This window comes from Vollenhovia emeryi, unplaced genomic scaffold, assembly GCF_000949405.1.
Source record: "Vollenhovia emeryi isolate VEMERY1.0 unplaced genomic scaffold, V.emery_V1.0 DF939259.1, whole genome shotgun sequence".
Classification (NCBI taxonomy): Eukaryota; Metazoa; Arthropoda; class Insecta; order Hymenoptera; family Formicidae; genus Vollenhovia; species Vollenhovia emeryi.
Genome location: NW_011967107.1, coordinates 324519 through 341921, shown reverse-complemented (window position 1 = coordinate 341921; position 17403 = coordinate 324519). Strand labels below are relative to the sequence as shown.

Genomic DNA, 17403 nt, shown 5'->3' with positions numbered 1-17403 from the left:
GGGGGGGGCAGGACGACAGACAAGGGGGAATGGCATAAGCGTCACAAGGAAGTCCTCATCGTTGTCATCGTCGTCGTCGTCGTCGATGAAATGCCGCTGAAGAGCGCATTGACGCAGATTCCCGGCATTGTTTTCCTCGTCGGCATCGTCGGGAGTATCGCGGGCCCGCGAATGGAAGCTCGGGCACGGAAACCCAAGCCCCGCTTCATTCCACTCTCACCTCCTTTCGCTTCCAGGCGCATTTTTAATTTCACATTGTCGACGTCGTCATCGTCCTGATATCTCCTTCAGCAAGGGTCGCATTACACCCGCCCACGATGAGAAGTCACTTCGGCCCCCTGTCTCATCCTTACGTTGCTATCGACGGCGTTACAATATGAACATTTCTGTTATATGTATAACGAACGAACGTGGTACCACAACTCTTTGCCGTCGTTGCGTTTTGCGTCCGCTTTCACGAAAACATTTGTGTAATACACAAATTATGTGGCTCTTGTTTATAGATCGACCCTGTTTCACTAATCGGGCTAGATCAGAGAACAGCGTGGTATTATTGAAATTAAGTTTAAAAGCCCAACGCAAAATCCATTCACTCGAATAAGTTATAGTACATAACCTATAATTTATTCGAGTGATTAGATTTTTGTTAAACTTTTAAACTTAATTTCAACGATGCCACGCTGTTCTCTGTTTTAATTTGTCAGGTCACCGCACTGTTTGAATGTGAAGGGATGCTGGGGACATTCTGCACCTTTTGCATTTTATGCATCCAGAACTGTCAATTCACGGAAACATTTGTGTAATATACAAATGATGTGGCTCTTGTTTATAGATCGACCCTGTTCCACTAATCGGGCTAGATCAGAGAACAGCGTGGTATTATTGAAATTAAGTTTAAAAGCCCAACGCAAAATCCATTCACTCGAATAAGTTATAGTACATAACCTATAATTTATTCGAGTGAATAGATTTTTGTTAAACTTTTAAACTTAATTTCAACGATGCCACGCTGTTCTCTGTTTTAATTTCTCAGGTCACCGCACTGTTTGAATGTGAAGGGATGCTGGGGACATTCTGCACCTTTTGCACTTTATGCATCCAGAACTGCCAATTCACGGAAACATTTGTGTAATATACAAATGATGTGGCTTTTGTTTATAGACCGACACTGTTCCACTAATCGGGCTAGATCAGAGAACAGCGTGGTATCATTGAAATTAAGTTTAAAAGCCTAACGCAAAATCTATTCACTCGAATAAGTTATAATACATAACTTATAAGTTATTCGAGTGAATAGATTTTTTGTTAAACTTTTAAACTTAATTTCAACGACACCACGCTGTTCTCCGATCTAGTTCGAATAGTGGAACACTGTCGGTCTGTAGACGAAACCCACATAATTTGTATATTACACAAGTGTTTTCGTGATTTGACAGTTTTAAGAGCAAAGGGTGCAAAAGGTGCAGAATCACTCCAACATCCTTTAAGGAGCATTTAAGTAATTTGAAATATTTTCAACTGCTCAGAATAACTTTCTTGTAGTCGTTAGAAGGAGAGCTGTCTTTCTAAAAACTATTCACAATCAAATTTATGCAGTAAAAGTGACTATTAAATTATATATGTCATTTCACATAGGAAGATCCTGTAATTAGTGTACGTACACGTTTCACGATTCCTAATATCCGACTTAATCCATAATGGATTTTACACGAGTGCAATCGAAACTCATATTCCTGTTTGCCTCATGCAATATGGAAATGCGTGCAATAATTTCCCTTCGATATGTAGAATTACAGAATGAAACTCTTTGACGAGTAAGAGATCTCTTTGACGATGAATGCCATCACCGACGAATAATGAAGAACGAAGTTTTTGAAGACACGGCGGCAGCTCGTTAATGAATTCCGCGACAAGTGGTAGAAGATGCGAAGATAGAATAAATACAGGAGAGAAGAAAGAGGGGCATTGTCAAACATAAGTGACATTCATTACTCTGTCTAATAAGGAGACTAGATTTCGCTTCGTTACTGCGTTTACTTAATATATGACAAATTTATAAATACGAAGGAATAACAAACGGCGAGTTCTTAACACTTTGTCGAGATACGTTTTTCGCAATCTACTAAAAATAAAAAGTACAACAAACTAAAAATAAAAAGTGCAACAAACAAATCAACGATACCCATCAATAGGTAAATATCCAGAAATTCTCGACGACGTAAAAAAACAATTCTAACATACGGGCATTCTTTCCACCCTGTTCTTCGCAGCCCACCCGGTATGCCGGGTTCGCGTCTCAGCTAGCTCGCGCCCCAGACATTTCCGGCACTCGTTCGCAGATGGAGCCACGAAGTCCGTGTCGCTCTCCTCGCCGACACCAATTGGAGATTATCGCCTTTTTTTCGCAATTAATCGCATACCGGATGGATCGAGTTTACTTGGCAAAGAAAGAGAGAGCGAGAAAGAGGAGGGATGCTCGCAAAGACGCAACGCTGTGGGAAACAGAGGCTCGATTATTCCGAGGGAGCCCACAACAATCGAGAAGTAGCTACGGGCTCAGTGTGTAGATACGGCGGCGCGGACGACCGCCGCGATCGGCGGCGTTTGTAACGACCAATTAAGAGAATTAAGAGTCATTAATTAGCATTCACTTCCTTCCCGGTCCGCTGACGCGCGCGCAACGAGGAATTCTTTGCGCTGTGGGCGCGTTATTGGCTGAATGCCTTCTCGGTACTCGGTACTCGTTTAAAGCCGCGGCCGATTCGAACGAACGCCGCCTTCGGACTTCCGCTTCAGGCTTCAATAAATCCGACCTTTTTGCCTAAACGCACGGCCGGGAATACTCTCACCTCGTTTATATGCGATTTTACGCGTCGGTTGGCGCGCCGTTGACAGAAAAAAAAATCACCCCGGCGCGAGTGAAGACCGTGCGAACCGGAATTGCCGCGAAATTAACGTCGAGAGTTGGTTGATTTAATTTTTCCAGAGAGCCCATACGGCGCGCGCGCGCGCGGATGTCGGTTAACGCCGAACCGGAATATTCTCCGCGCGGCTGGGAGTTCGTAACCCTCTCCCGCATGTTCAGCTGAACAAAAATTATGCAAAGTGCACGCAACATTCCTATGCATCGCCGACGAAAATTTTGCAGCCTCGCGCATTCGTCGCGAAAGTTTCCGCGCGGATTAAAAGTTCCGTCCGCCCCGTAGAGCGGGGATCCGCGAGAGCGTGGATTGCCGCAAAATGTATTTCTTACCGAAATGTTCCCACCTTCCGTATCCATTTGTCGCTATCGCGTTCGCTATGCCCACGAGTTGCACGATATTCTACCACGAAATTGCATTCGCGCGTAAAACTTATTCTGCGATGGACGACGCAAAACGCAATACGCTAAAGCCCGATTTCACCAAACGTCGTTTAACTTTAATCTTACAATTAGTTTAATTCACGTTTGTCTCTTTCTAAAGTAACAGTTGAAAAGAGGCAAAGAACGCATTAAGCTGAGCTTACAGTTAAACAACGTTGGTGAAACCGGGCCTAAGCCTGCAACGCAAGAAATCGGCCAATGACGGTCGATCATTCTTTTCACATTTGACTGTGACTGGTCGATTTCTCGCGTTACGGTTTAGCGTCTCGCGTCCATTGTAATAGAATAAGCCTAACGCTTCGAAAGTTACATTGTTAACACAGCAGCGGGGATTAAGGCCCGAACGCACGATAACACTTGAGCAATAAAACTTAAGGCCTAGTCTACAATGAATTTCCTTAAGTCGGAACCATATATTGACCCTTTTCCTCTCTGGGTGGAAGAAAAAGGACCGACATATAGCTCTGACTAATGAGCAACAACTCGTTGTAGACCGGGCCCAAGACTTAAGGGAAAGGACCAATGACTGTCGAGGACGTAAGCAGCCATTTTGAAACTTAAGCACAGCTGAACATTCCGATTGGTTGAAATTTTTAATTTCAACCAATTGGTCTCATTGTTTAAGTTTCTTCGTGTGTTCGGGCCTTCACTGTCGCATCCGCTGATAAACGTTACGCACAGCCGTAAGAAGAGAGAAGGCTGTAGCGTACGAGACGGAGGACACGGTCGCGTAATCTACGTATGCAAGAATAGAGAGAGAGAGAAAGAGAGAGAGAGAGAGGGGGGGCGCGAGGGAAAAAGAGATAGAAAGAGGGGGGAATGCACGTGTGTGCGACAGAAGAGGATGAAGAGAGAACGGGAGGTGGGCGGCATCCTTTGATCTCGCACGCACACACAAGTCGCGCGGGGCAAAAAGGACACGCACGTATCTTCCGCAAAAAGACCCATACATATTCATGATCGGCACACGCACGCACGCATGCACGCACGCACGCACGTACGCACGCGCGCGCACACACAGGCGGCTTTTGTTTAACGCCGTGTGCACGCATATTGTGCGTATGCACACCATAAATTTGTATACCCAGGCTAGAGAAGTGCGCACGGCGATGCAGAATGCGCGGGAGAAGTTTCTGCACTTAACTAAGCGCTCGTGAGTGTACCTTTCTTCCCATCCTTCCGCCTTCCCTCCCTCCCTCCCCCCCCCCTCGTTCCACCAACATTTCATTCTGTACCGCCACCGCCGTTCTCTCTTTCCGCGTGTACGTGTTTACGCGCCGAGAAGAGGGAAGTATCGATAATGAGAGAGCGCGATGGATGTTGTCGGATATCGAAATTGTATGTATTGCCGATAGTGGTCCGCTCTTATTTAATACAATGCTCGAGCCAGCGATAAAATGAACACGGAACCATTCCGGTAAACAATATTAAACATAGTAAATTTCTTTCCTGACAACAAAGCGCGGCGCGTTACGAAATTTACACGGGAGATGGGAATTCGTGTCGACTCGAAAATGCACGATTATCATTTTTTCGCGCGGTTTTGTTAATTTTCATTAATTTTCCCTCGAACGAGATGCGCTCGCGTGCGCAAATCGCTGTACGTTTGTGTCGTTAACGGGGAGGGGGAAAAAAACCGGCAAGTCGACCGGACATTATTTTAAGAGACGACAAGTATGTTGGCGTCGATTGGCGAAACGGTGGCGGGCGATTCCCGACACACCCGGGGGGCGCCTGGCGCCCGCGATTTACCTGCGAGAAACATTTCCGCCCGAATGAAAAGCGCCCGTACCGAGGCTCTACACGATCGATTCCACGTGAATTACATTGGGGAATGCGCGGCCGAATTCGTCGGGCGAACGTGCTTCGAGAGTTCGCGCTCGCTTCAAATTATCTCGGCGCTAAGAGACCAACATAATTCATTTCCGTGGTTTTTTTTATTAATATTGGAAGAGGTCTCAAAAGTTTCCGGTTTGCGTAAAATATTTGCAACGATAATATACGAATATCGAAGCGTAACATGCTGGGTGCCTTGAGAGAGCCCAGATGCATGGAAAGTTACGAATTGCAGCCGCAAAAAGTCACGTTAGATTATCAAGTGGAAAACAGGAAGAACAAACATAAATCAATATACCAACGAGACGAGATTAAGAAATGTTTTTTTCCAGCCCGTCCGATTTGCACGTCGGAAAACTGAATAAGCGGATAAGGCTCCGAAGGCCGAGAGAGAAGACTCGGATTGTCCATTCTGTAGTAGGAATATCCGGAATAGTTAGCGGAATCCTGGAAATTCTGAAAGGGACGATTCCAGGACGTCGGACGGTCTTGCCGAGCATGTGGAATTATGTAAGATCGCGGGTCGTTTGGAATTCGCAAGGGCGGCGCTTTTTGAATCGCGGATCCCTTCTCGGAAGGAGGTGAATCGTGGCTTCTATCGACCGACCGCCGATCAAGCGGCCGTGCAATCGCGGCTATTCGATTGCGCTTCGCTACTGCCGTCTTAGAATCTTCGTAATTGTTTCATTTAATCAAAAAAATTACAATTGTACATGGTATCGTCATATAATAGATACTTATATGTACATTGTACAACATTGTCGTAGCTTTTATGGAATAGCTGCAAGTCGATTGGCTACGCATTTTTCGAAACTAGAACTTGAACCAAGTTCTAGCATCGTGGACGCAGGCCTTTACAATAGATAGGACTTTCCTCTCTATAAATATTTTTCAACTGTCGCACTTTGAGGTAAGAAATTGTCAGACACTCGACGCGCGGGTCTCCGGCCTCGGCTTCCGTCTACGTCAAATTGTAAATGCCCGTGTCCACGATGCTAGAACTCGGTCCAAGTTCCAGTTCCAAGAAATGTGCAGCCAATCAACTTGCAGCTTTTATGGAATAGCTGCAAATTGATTGGTTACATATATTTCTCGAAACTAGAACTCGGACCAAGTTCCAGCATCGCGGACACAGGACTTCGCACACTCTTCTTTCGTGAATTAATTTTTCGTCGTTGATTTTCTCTGGCAAATTTAAATATTTCGCCACACTATCTTAACCTTTTCGGACAATTTTCTAAAATCGATTGGCAGCTGCGCGGAATCGTGAGATGTAACCGGAAGCGATCGGGAACGAGCCGCGGCAGAAGCGGGGTACAGAAGAGACGGCGCAAGAGAAGGAAGAAAGGGGGCCAATATAAAAGAGGGAGCGCGCGGTGGGGTAGAGGGATGCCGTGGACCACCCGAGAGAGAGGTTCAGGACTGGTTGGGAACCGGCGGCGCACGCCGTATTCGTTCGGGGGGTCCCTTATCTTATTCGCTTACTCGGGGACCGTCCGGAACCGGCGAGACCTGTCCGCGGACCTTTCGCTCTCGCGAGGGCTCCCCGGCATCCTATTATCGGTCGGCAGCTTATACATTTTGCGAGGTCGATCCTAGATGCACACGTACGAGAAACGCTCTCATCGTGTCGGAATTTTGCCAGCTTTTCGTGACTTACGAAGCTTTTGAGATTTCACGCGTCGATCGAGTGGGAAATCGCACAACGCGATAGAATTTTCTCTCGCAATAAGAAAAAGAGAACGGCCCTTCTGAGTTCTTTTCCACCGAACCGTCATCGAGGTGGTTCGTAAATAACCGAGACTCATTAGCCGCGGAGTCAACGTCGCCACGGGTTTATTATCGCGAATGCGGATAACGCGCCAAATGTTTTACGACTTGTCGAGTATCTTAGGCGCGCGTTGGCGCTTCGATAATCCTTTACCCTGGAATTCGGGGCCGAAGTGCATAGCCGTCGAAGGAAAAGGACTCGAAGCGAAGGGAGAAAAAAAAGGCGCGGGGGCAGGGGAGGCAGCGAGAGAGTCTCATTGTGAGAAGGGTATACGTGTACACAGGAGACGTGAGATCCGTTGGACCCGCATGCGGACCTTATTGTGTCCCGAAAGGGCATGTACAGTAGGTACCTTAATGTCGGCACGGATGAAAGCGTGGGCCCTCCTTTGTCTTTTGCTCGCGAAGCTGCCACAGCAAGTAGCGTGCTCTGCGGGTAGCCCTGCACCATTCCAGGACTACCGTTCCAGGTTTCTATCTTTCCCTTTCCATGCCCCCTTTTCTTCTCTCGCATATCTCGCGAGTCGCGAAGGAACGTATAAAAGAATCAACGGTAGGGCGTCCCGACACTCGATTTCGCGATCGAATTCAAATTTTCACCCATACGAGGCGTCACTATTTTACACCCCGGCGAATATCCAAGAAACGCCAGAGAGAAGACACACCCACGCGAGGACTATTAGAAATAATCTTACCGCGTAATAATTTATGTCGCGATAAAACTTTCTTCTACCGTCAATCGTTATTTCCAATTGCAAGTACAATTTATATGCGGTAATTACATAATTAAGCAAATTTATGGTAATTATGCAATTAAGCGAAATTTATGTTAAACCAATACGCGAGCCCAGGCCGGTCGCTCGCCTCAAAAGCCACCCAGATACCCAGAAGAGAGCGCGAGAACGTGGATCGTGCGAGAACGAAGCGGCACGATCGGCGAGCTCCTTCTGGGAAGAGTCCTCGGCGATGGTACCACGGTTGGTACCTTCGGCATAAAAGGCGGATCCCCGGCGCATTATTAATGTCAGGACGTCACAGGGCATGTAGCTGCATATTCCGTTGGAGTTGCATGCTGAGGCGCAAAGACAATTCGCGGCGACGACGACGGCGATGACACGACGACGACGACGACGACGACGGCAGGCTGCCACGGGGACAATATATAATTCCGCGTTCGCCGATAATTATTATGACTTGCCAAGTTTCCTGCCGCACAATGGGTCTCATCGCTGCCGGTTATTTCGAACTTATCCTTCCCGCGGCCTCCACCCTCCTCTCCTCCCCCCCCCCCGGACAGCGGCGAGCCTGTCTCCGCGTCGCCGTCGTCTTCTACTGGTAATAAAGTGACATTAGCCGGCATGCGATTCCGCGATAAACTTTGGAAATTTATTCGTCCAACCCTCTCGATGCCCCCCTTCCCTCCTACCGCCGCGGCGCATCACGCTCCTCCTTTCTGCGAACGATTTAAGTTTTTCGAATTCTCCGGTGAATGTTACGTCAAGCTAATCGGGCGCTATGGCTGGCACGTAAAACATGCGGCTCGCGGATCGCATGCGGCTCGCCGAACAAAGTGGCCGCGGGCTGACTCCTCAAGTCCCGCATTCTCTTTCCATCAACACCTCTCCCGCTCGCAGCGCATACGCCCGAGATCCGTGTAAAGGCCGAATCAGGCCAGCAATTGTCGACGCGGTTGTCTCCTCTAGCCAATAAGAGTCGATTGAATCGCTGGCTGCTTTGGTCTCATTGGTTAGAAGACGATCGCCAATCGCCAATCCAATCCGAGTCGGCAGCTGCTACACAGCTTTGGATTTAATAAATTTTGTTGTATCCGAACAAATTTGATATTTGGACTGGACCAAACAAATCATTTGTCTGAATTTGAATCAATATATATTTTTGTCTGAAATAAAATATTTGTTTGAAACAAAACATAAAATATTTATTTCAAACAAAACATATTCTCTTTCGTCTAAATGATATTACTGTTTTATTCAAAAAAAAACATTGCCGTTTCATGGAAAATATGTGGAAAAAATGTACAGACGTACATCTCTTTCCATCTGCATTAGAATTTTCCCTTCATCGGAAGAAGAAAGATAAACACTGAATTATAATAGTACACTATGTTCAGCTATAAAGAACAGACCATTAGACGATTAGACTGCGTCTGCTGATGCGGTCGCTTATATGTCTGGCCGAATTTACATGCGAGTTCGGCGGCCATCTAGTGGCAGCACCGAACACTATAGACGCCCGGCCAAATAATATAATTATTTAATTGAAAGATATTACTTCAAATAATAGTATCTTTTCCACCGAATAATAGAGATTGTTCGAATGAAACAACCGAATTTTTCTTCAAATAATGTTTCGTACAAGCATATGTTGTTTCAATGAAACAAATTTCAATCAAATAAATAGGAATACTAAATCCAAAGAAACCTTTTTCTCTGTGTAGTCTGATCCGGCCTTAAAGCTTCTTATTCTACAACGGACGCAAAACGCAAGACGCTAAGCCGCAACGCAAGAAATCGACCAATCACAGTCAAATATGAGAAGAATGACCGACTGTCATTGGCCGATTTCTCGCGTCGCGGCTTAGCGTCCATTGTAGAATAAGCTCAAACGTGTACGCAATTGTCTCTTTTACCCAAGCCTGAAGCCAACGGCACACGATACTATTTTTCCTACTGGATCGCTTACGAGAGCCAATCAGGGTTTAGCTTTAAGTCACCTGATCTAAGGCTCTACATTCTGATTGCCTCCCGTAAGCAATCCAGTAGGAAAAATAGTACCGTGTGCCGTTGGCTTAAAACTTGGCATTCTTATTGGTTCTCGTAAGTAATCCAGCAGGAAAACTAGTATCGTGTGTCGCGGCTTTAGAATATTCCACTGTCGCGCCGCAGTTTATTCGACTTCGTTCACGTCCTCGGTTTAATTGCATTTTTTCGAAGGGAGCCAAGGTAAATGTCGAAGCGAGTCTCCGGCGGAGCGTCGACGGCAACGGCGGTATCGATTAAACCGCGACGCTAGAAAATTCTCTATTCCCTTTCGAGGACCTAATTTATGCGGCTCTCCAACGAGCTAAGTTTACAGTTTGGCGGCTAGCAGTACCACTCGACCTCCGGCAGAGCGTGACAGCGCCAGGTTTAAAGCATAAGGCAAATTATAACTGGGAAAAGCAGGATGTCGTGCAAAGCGGCACACCTACGCACGCGTATATCCCTGGCTGCGCACGTATACGAAAATCGGTATCATGACTAATTCCCATCGAGTCGCTCCGTTTCTGATTTGCCTAATTAGGGATGCGCGTCGACCAACTAAAAACGAGTCGTAAATAACAGATAATTGCCCACGTGATATTTCTTCGGGAACATATTTCATCTGGCACGGCGCGTAAAGTGCGCAAGCGTGGCCTTTTAAAGATACAGAAACTACAGTCTAAATTCTTGTAGCTTTGTGAAAAGCGAATTAAAATAACAAGCGCTTCATTCTTTCCCCGTTTCCACAATTAATCATATCTATATATTTATCTACTTGCTGCTTGTCACAGTAAAATAAGTCGATTTCGATTCTACGTAGCTGCTGCACCGCGCAATGCGCATGCAACATTATTCGACGACGATAAAAAGCGATGATATTTTCAACGAGGGGAATCTTGAATATACTGAAACTGCTCCGATCGTCTCTTCGTAAAGGCAGAAAAAAGCAGCAGTTCGCGTGCTCGGTAATTTTCGATTTGTGACGCGATGTCACGAGGACGAGCCTCGGCGAGGGGCAAAGGGGGAGGAGGGAAGGGGGCCCGCGACTATAACTCCGGAAGGCGACGACGGTTCGTGCTGCCCTTCCGGCGTATTTCCTGGAGACGTCCTGTCCATCTTACGTCGTCCTCCCGGGCTTGACGTTGCTCACGCAAATTTGACGTTAACATCGCGGAACATTTAATCCGCCGTTCGTGCGGCTCGAAATGGCACGCGATCGGCGAATATTTCGCGACGTTCCGGCCTCATTGTCGCGATACGCACTTCAGCCGAATGTTATAATTACATCGCGACATAGCTCGGCGTCGGAGTCGAGGTGAGTTTGACCAACGTCCCCCAGAATCCAGTCGCGAGGGCAAAGCATATTTCGTTAAAGTCAGAATTAATATCGGAAAAGTATCCCGATTCAAAGATAAACGAATAAATTCGGAAAGTAACTTTTACCTCGCAAGTAGCAATTGTCCCTCGATCGGTCGACACGAGGAGCGATATGCCACGTTATGATGGCACGATAAGCCACTGAGCTGGCAAGCGATTCGGAGAAAGCTGCGAAAGGCATAGCCGCGGAAGTGCGTCTCCGTCGGACTTTCCGACGGGATAAGCGTCATCGATCGTCGACGGATAACAGACCTGGCGATAGATCGCGAACGACATTACGGACTCTAGTTAAGATCAAGAAAACTAGCGCGTGTCAGCGAAACAGTGAACAATCTTCGCCGGATTGTGCATCAAACGGGGAAATATCGACCTCAAATAGTGCGTAATGCAAAAGTTTGAATGAGATTACGATGTGCTGCACTCTTTCAGAAAATTTTCCACAGAAACTCAATACCGTTGATGTACACGCACCGGCATAAATGCTGTCCCTATCCTTGTTAGGTGCACGCACACAACTACAGGGACTCTAGTTGTGTGCGTGCACCTCACAAGGATAGGGACAGCATTTATGCCGGTGCGTGTACACACAGCGTCATTAATGGGAGCTTTCCAGCAAGCGACACAAGTCGACACAAATGTCGTTCTGTCTTCCTTCGCATTCAATGAATAATAAAGACAGAACGACACTTGTGTCGACTTGTGTCGCTTGCTGGAAAGCTCCCAATGTCTAGCCAGAGCTGGACGCGTTTTCGAACGCAATTAAAATTGTACTTTTCGTATAACCAACTTGTCGATACAGCTCAGTACCAAAAGTCGCTGAGCCATTTCCCAAACTGGATTTACTGCAAAAATACAGAAATTTAAATTGCGTTCCAGAACGCGTCCAACTTTGGGTAACTAGGCATTAAGTCTCAATCTATAATACAATAGATGATTTAACAATAGTCCTAAGCCCGAAGAAATTGGCCAATCGCAGTCGAGTATTCTCCTCATTTTTGGCTGTGATTGGTCAGTTTCTTAGGAAACTTGGGCTAATATTACATTTGTCGTACGACAAATTTTCAGGCGTGTCGATTGGCTGCAGAATAAATAATTTCTAAGGGACTCTAAGGGAACTCTTCTATTCTGCAGCCAATTGACATTAAGTGACGTTTGGTGAAACCGGGCCTAAATCACCTATTGTGGACCGGGACTTAAGCCGGGTACACAGTGGGTGTAGTAAGTCTTAAGCCGTAGAGGCCTGCGTCCACGGTGCTAGAACTTGGACCAAGACTTAAGAAATTGACCAATCACAGTCGAAAGTGAGGAGAATAATCGCCTGCGATTGATCAATTTCTCACGTCTTAAGGCTTACTACACCCACTGTAGATCTTAATGGCGCCATGTATACAGGTATCATAACGTTATAGAGTTACGTGTACTACGTTGCGCAGATCGCATTGTTGGCGGCATTCGTTAAAGGAAACGTAGATGCCAATACCTTATCGCTATATAGACCGAATAATGTATGTAAGAGCGGCCTTTGGACGCCCGGCATTGAACGAAATTACATTCTCGTCGCATTGTACTAATGAAATGCGATTACGCCCGTCCCGGCTGTTTTTCGCAGGCTGGTACGACCGAGGACGGTGCGGGACAGCGCGCGCATTGCGAAGGCAAATCTAATTGTTTAGAAATCGCGAACAATTAGCTGCATGCACGCGTGCGGAGTCGACATTACCGGCGACTCCGCGATCGTAAGGCTTATTACGGCGGCGCGCATAAACGGTTGAATAATTTAAATTAATATCATAGCCAAGAAACCGCTAACGATCGGGAATGGCTTTCTCGGCGAGGAAACGAGGGTCCGCGCCTCCTTTCCGCCTGTAGTTGGATACGCTCGCCCGTTCGGCGCAACGCGGCGCGTTTCATACGTGAGAATTGATCGCGCAATATTTACGATCCGCGATGAATTTTTATGTCCTTTCGTCGAGGGGAGAAAAAAATCGCATAAATTAATTTGCGATATTTAATTTCGACCGCGTTAGCGGAGTTAAATGTCGACGGGAAAATCCGCCGTTTAAGGCAACGACGTTCTCTCGATGCACGTCGCGCCTGCACGCAAATTTACTCACAAAGAGCAAACATAATTTTATAATGAATGTAGAATTTTTCCAGTCGAGTTTTTGCGTTCTTAAAAAAAACTATAGACGTAATGATAATATTAATATGAAATAAGGATCGCGATTAATGAGTCGACGATCCGGCGAGAGCGACAAATCGCATGACGTCGCGTCGAGAAATTATCCGGAAAACTTTTAAAGCCTGACGAGATAAGCGAAACGTCGACCAACTTCGGGAAACTTTAATAAGAGCGAGGTCCCGCCGCGGGGCGAAGGAGAGACAAGCACGACGGCTCGAACTCCCTAATTTCCAAAATTCGGCACGACAGTTAAAAATCCGACGAGAGCAACCGCGGTGTGGGCGGTGCGCGTGTTACAGCGAGACAAAAGTCGCCGGGACGGTTGACGTTAACGACCGGCCATCACGAGACGTCGCATACGACGACGAAACGAAATTTTCGCGAAGCTCCGCGATAAATCCTCGAGGACAGACGTAATCGCGGCCGCGGAAAACGCCGCACGAACGCGATCGGTAGGAAATTAATGAATATCGTATGATGGATCGCGCGGGAGCACGCGTTAGTCGGCTCTTTAAGCGTGCACGCGGACTTTTAGCGTAACCTGGTGCTCGAGCCGATTGAGAATTCGCGAAACAATTGTGCGAAAATTTGGACGGCGCAGTCGGCCAAGTTCCGAGGCATTTTTCAAATTCTTGTTGTAGGCTTAATCGAGGCAATTTCAAACTAGACTGGCAGCGGGTTCCAAAAAGTCTTTTCGGCCACGCGTGGACAACAAATACATGAATAATCATCACTGACAGTGCCACTGGAACCACTTAATCCTCATTGGATATTCAAAACTCGAATGTTAGGATCAATTTAACGTGGCAGATAAATCAAAACGCTGATCGAAGTTTTATCTGTAAAATTGGGACCAAGTAATAATTTATATTGTACAATTAGGTTGAAGTGGCATAAACATTTTGAATTGCACTCGGACGAATTTCAAAAAGGAGTCAAATTGAACCTAACGTTCGACAAGAATTTAAAAAAGAGGCGTACTTTTCACGATGTTTCTAAAGTCTTAGGCCGGTATTCATAGTCGATTCTTATTACCAAATCATCTCAAGTGTTGTCTTAAGAAGCTAATACGGCTCTGTGATTCGTTAAAAACATATTAAGAGTATACTTAAGATGATCTTAAATATAAGAACGGACTATGAATACCTTAGTCTTCAATTGCCCAGATTGACCTTACATCTAATATGTATCGACACACGTATCGTAAACTCACCCCTGTACTGCTCTTGCCATGCCAGAGCTCCGCACAGAAGCGCCAGAGTCTTCCCGCTGCCAGTGGGGCTTTCCAAGAGACAGTTCTGCTCCTTGGTACATCCTTGAATGAGCTGCATACACACAATTTCCAACATAATTAATAAAACTGCGGGATCGACGACATCGGGCTTGACCAAGCGATCGTAGTACTTACGCTGTTCATCACTGCAATCTGACACGGATACGGCTTGACAGGAAGCTTGACTCTGATGCCGGCAATCAGCATCTCGTGCTGTATTCCAACCTTAGGCGGCGAATCATCTTTCTTGGATATGTACAAGCTCGTCGACTCGTCGTCGTCGCTGGAGCTCGACCTGACGGACCTTGGCGGATTGTTCATCAGCCTTTGCCTCTTGCTGGGTGAATCTGTATACCTCGAGCCGCTGCTCTTAGGAAAAATGTCTTGGTACAGTACATCAGTAGCGAAGACGCTTTTATTCCAGTTAAACATCGTCAGGCTCTTATTAGAGGCGTTGTCAGGTGCATCCTCGACTATCACATCGTCGTCGCTACTTAAATCATCCGATATGTCGTGTACATGCTTCGAGTTACATCCGGCAGCATCTACCACGCTACTCGAGACGTCGGCTGCACCATGACCTATCACATTCTTGCTACTCTGTATATTCGGCGGCAAATCGAGGCTCTCGTCGTCCGAGATCTCTACTGGATCGTTGACCGAGCCTCGTGCCTCGCACTGGCTCCCTCGCCTCAGGGACAGCCTCGGGTTCCTCTTCATGCTAAAAGAACACAAAGACGAGTAAACAAACGGATAAAACTCTCGAGCACGATATCTAGCAGTACAGAAAGCAGTGCCGAAACGTCAAATCCACGGGCCGAGATTAACTTAGCCAGCCCGGAGACTCGAGCGTCGTCCTGTCGAGGCGGCTTTACGCCGCCCACGCTCGGACCACGCAGGCTAACCTACAAAACGCCCGTGACACTCGGGCAACCGCTCACCTTGGATCTTCGTGCCGCTCGTCGAGCCTGGTTCTAAGCAGCGCGCATACGAGCAATCCGATCACGGCGACGATAGCGCAAATCACAATCATCAATCGACACCTGTGGAACGCAACGCATGCGGCCTCGCCGTACACGCGACACGCACTCGTCCCGCCGTCCTAACCTCGCTCGGCGACTCGTCCCCTCCTCCTTCGTTCCCGAATCGATCGGGAAATCCTCCTCGGTCAGCGCGTTCCGCCGCGCGTAATATCGTGCCGCGCGTGAATCTCTCGCGCGAACACCTCGGCCCGTCACAGGGCGATCGGCGTCGCGAACGAACGCTCCGGACGATCCAAGTTTTTCGCTGTCGCGCGCAAATGACGAGGCGGTCACGTGACTCGTTCAAACGCGCGCGCCCGTCGCGGCCGAGGCGCGCGCCGCGCGCCGGTCGCGCAGCGTTTTCTAAATATTGACTCGACTTCGTACAAAAATGTTTAAATAGCGTCGGACAGTGCTTTAATAATATTTACGATGCGCTTGTCGCGTACGCGGCGCGTCACCTCCTCGCCGAGGAGTTTGGCGTTTCTATTCGCGCGGTTTTCTAGCGACGAACGTTTCCCCCGAGAGGAAATTACGGATCGCTCCGTGCCATCAGCCTAAGCGCGAACGCGGCTGCGGATATTCTCAGGGTGCAAACTCATAGAGCGGAACGGTGTACGCAGAAAATCGCGGAACGGAACCCAGTGAGAAATGATTCGTCGAATCGACATCGACACCGTCGAATTGACATCGATTCGACATCATTTCGACGTCGATCGACGAATCATTTCTCACTGGGAAGCCTTGACCAATCGCGAGTGTTCCGACGTTTTCGTGATTGGTCGAAGCTGTCGTTCCGCGATTTTCTTACACCGTTTCGCTCTATGAGTTTGCACCCCCAGTCTGCGATAACGCCGATGAAGCTGACGGTTGATCGGGTCTCGGGACACAATCGTCCGATCGTGGTTTCCTTCCGTACTTGTCGCGAGCGCGTATCAAGAGAGGATAATACGTTATGCGGAACGGCGCGGGCACAACAGACTCGTTCAATTGTCGCCGCGCGAACGATCCTGCGTACGGCGTGACCTTTTTTTGGCCGAGCGCCGTAAACAACTCGGCCGAGAGCCGAGCGCCGAATTCCACGAAATGACGTAGCGTCGTTAACACCTCGGTCGAAAAACAGTTTATCAGTTAGTGCGATTCAGTCGAGCGAGGCGGGTGTTTCGCGTGTCTTCGCGTCGCTCGTCGTAACGCGATCATTTCCCACGAGAATCTCAATCGTCTCGTACGAGAAATGTTAACACTTGTCAATCGTGAATCGCGTATTTAAAAGTGCGCGTATAACAAAGTTTCCGTTCTCGTCGCGTTCGGGAGTGCCGTTTAGATAATCGCACCAAAGACTTTTCAAAGCTCATTTAAGGAACAAGTATTCGTTCCTGTCGATGGCCACACTTCAGTTTTTCGGGTGTAATACTCGTCGACTCGAAGTGGAGGCGAACTTGACGGGACAAAATACGTATTTTCACATGGGCTTTGCATACGGGAGTGTACAATCGCGCGAACGATCTTTGTGTTTTCGCGAGTGTGCCAGAGAACAGCCTGAGTGGAGGAGGAGGCCTGGAAAAGGCATCGGGCACCGGCGGAGCAACTTTACGGTAAATATTTTTTCTTTTGTGTAAAATTTATCCTTTCTTCAGTTCATTTTTCAATCGTTTTGTGTCATATTTCTGTAATTTCGAAATAATAATTAGAGAAGAATAATTTAAAATTTTCTAAAAGTTTATTCTCGCGAAGATCTTGTGCGCTTTCATCATTTAAATGCCCAACTAAATAAAACGTTTAATGCATAAGAATGACTTATATTTTACAATTTTTGG

At 47.2% G+C, this 17403-nt stretch overlaps 1 protein-coding gene across 2 annotated transcripts in view; it reads right to left on the bottom strand.

Annotated features, from left to right (window-relative positions):
- The window catches only part of LOC105559713 (Fanconi anemia group J protein homolog), a 53391-nt gene extending 37522 nt beyond the window's left edge, over positions 1 to 15869 (bottom strand). For both annotated transcript variants that reach the window (XM_012008220.1, XM_012008221.1), the window contains exons 1-3: positions 15506 to 15869; positions 14700 to 15285; positions 14505 to 14616 (exon numbers count right to left, since the gene is read on the bottom strand). In XM_012008220.1, coding sequence (XP_011863610.1) covers positions 14505 to 14616; positions 14700 to 15285; positions 15506 to 15597 — 790 coding nt within the window. In that variant the 5' untranslated portion in view covers positions 15598 to 15869. The remainder of the gene's footprint in view (positions 1 to 14504; positions 14617 to 14699; positions 15286 to 15505) is intronic.
- Between the last annotated feature and the right edge of the window lie 1534 nt (positions 15870 to 17403).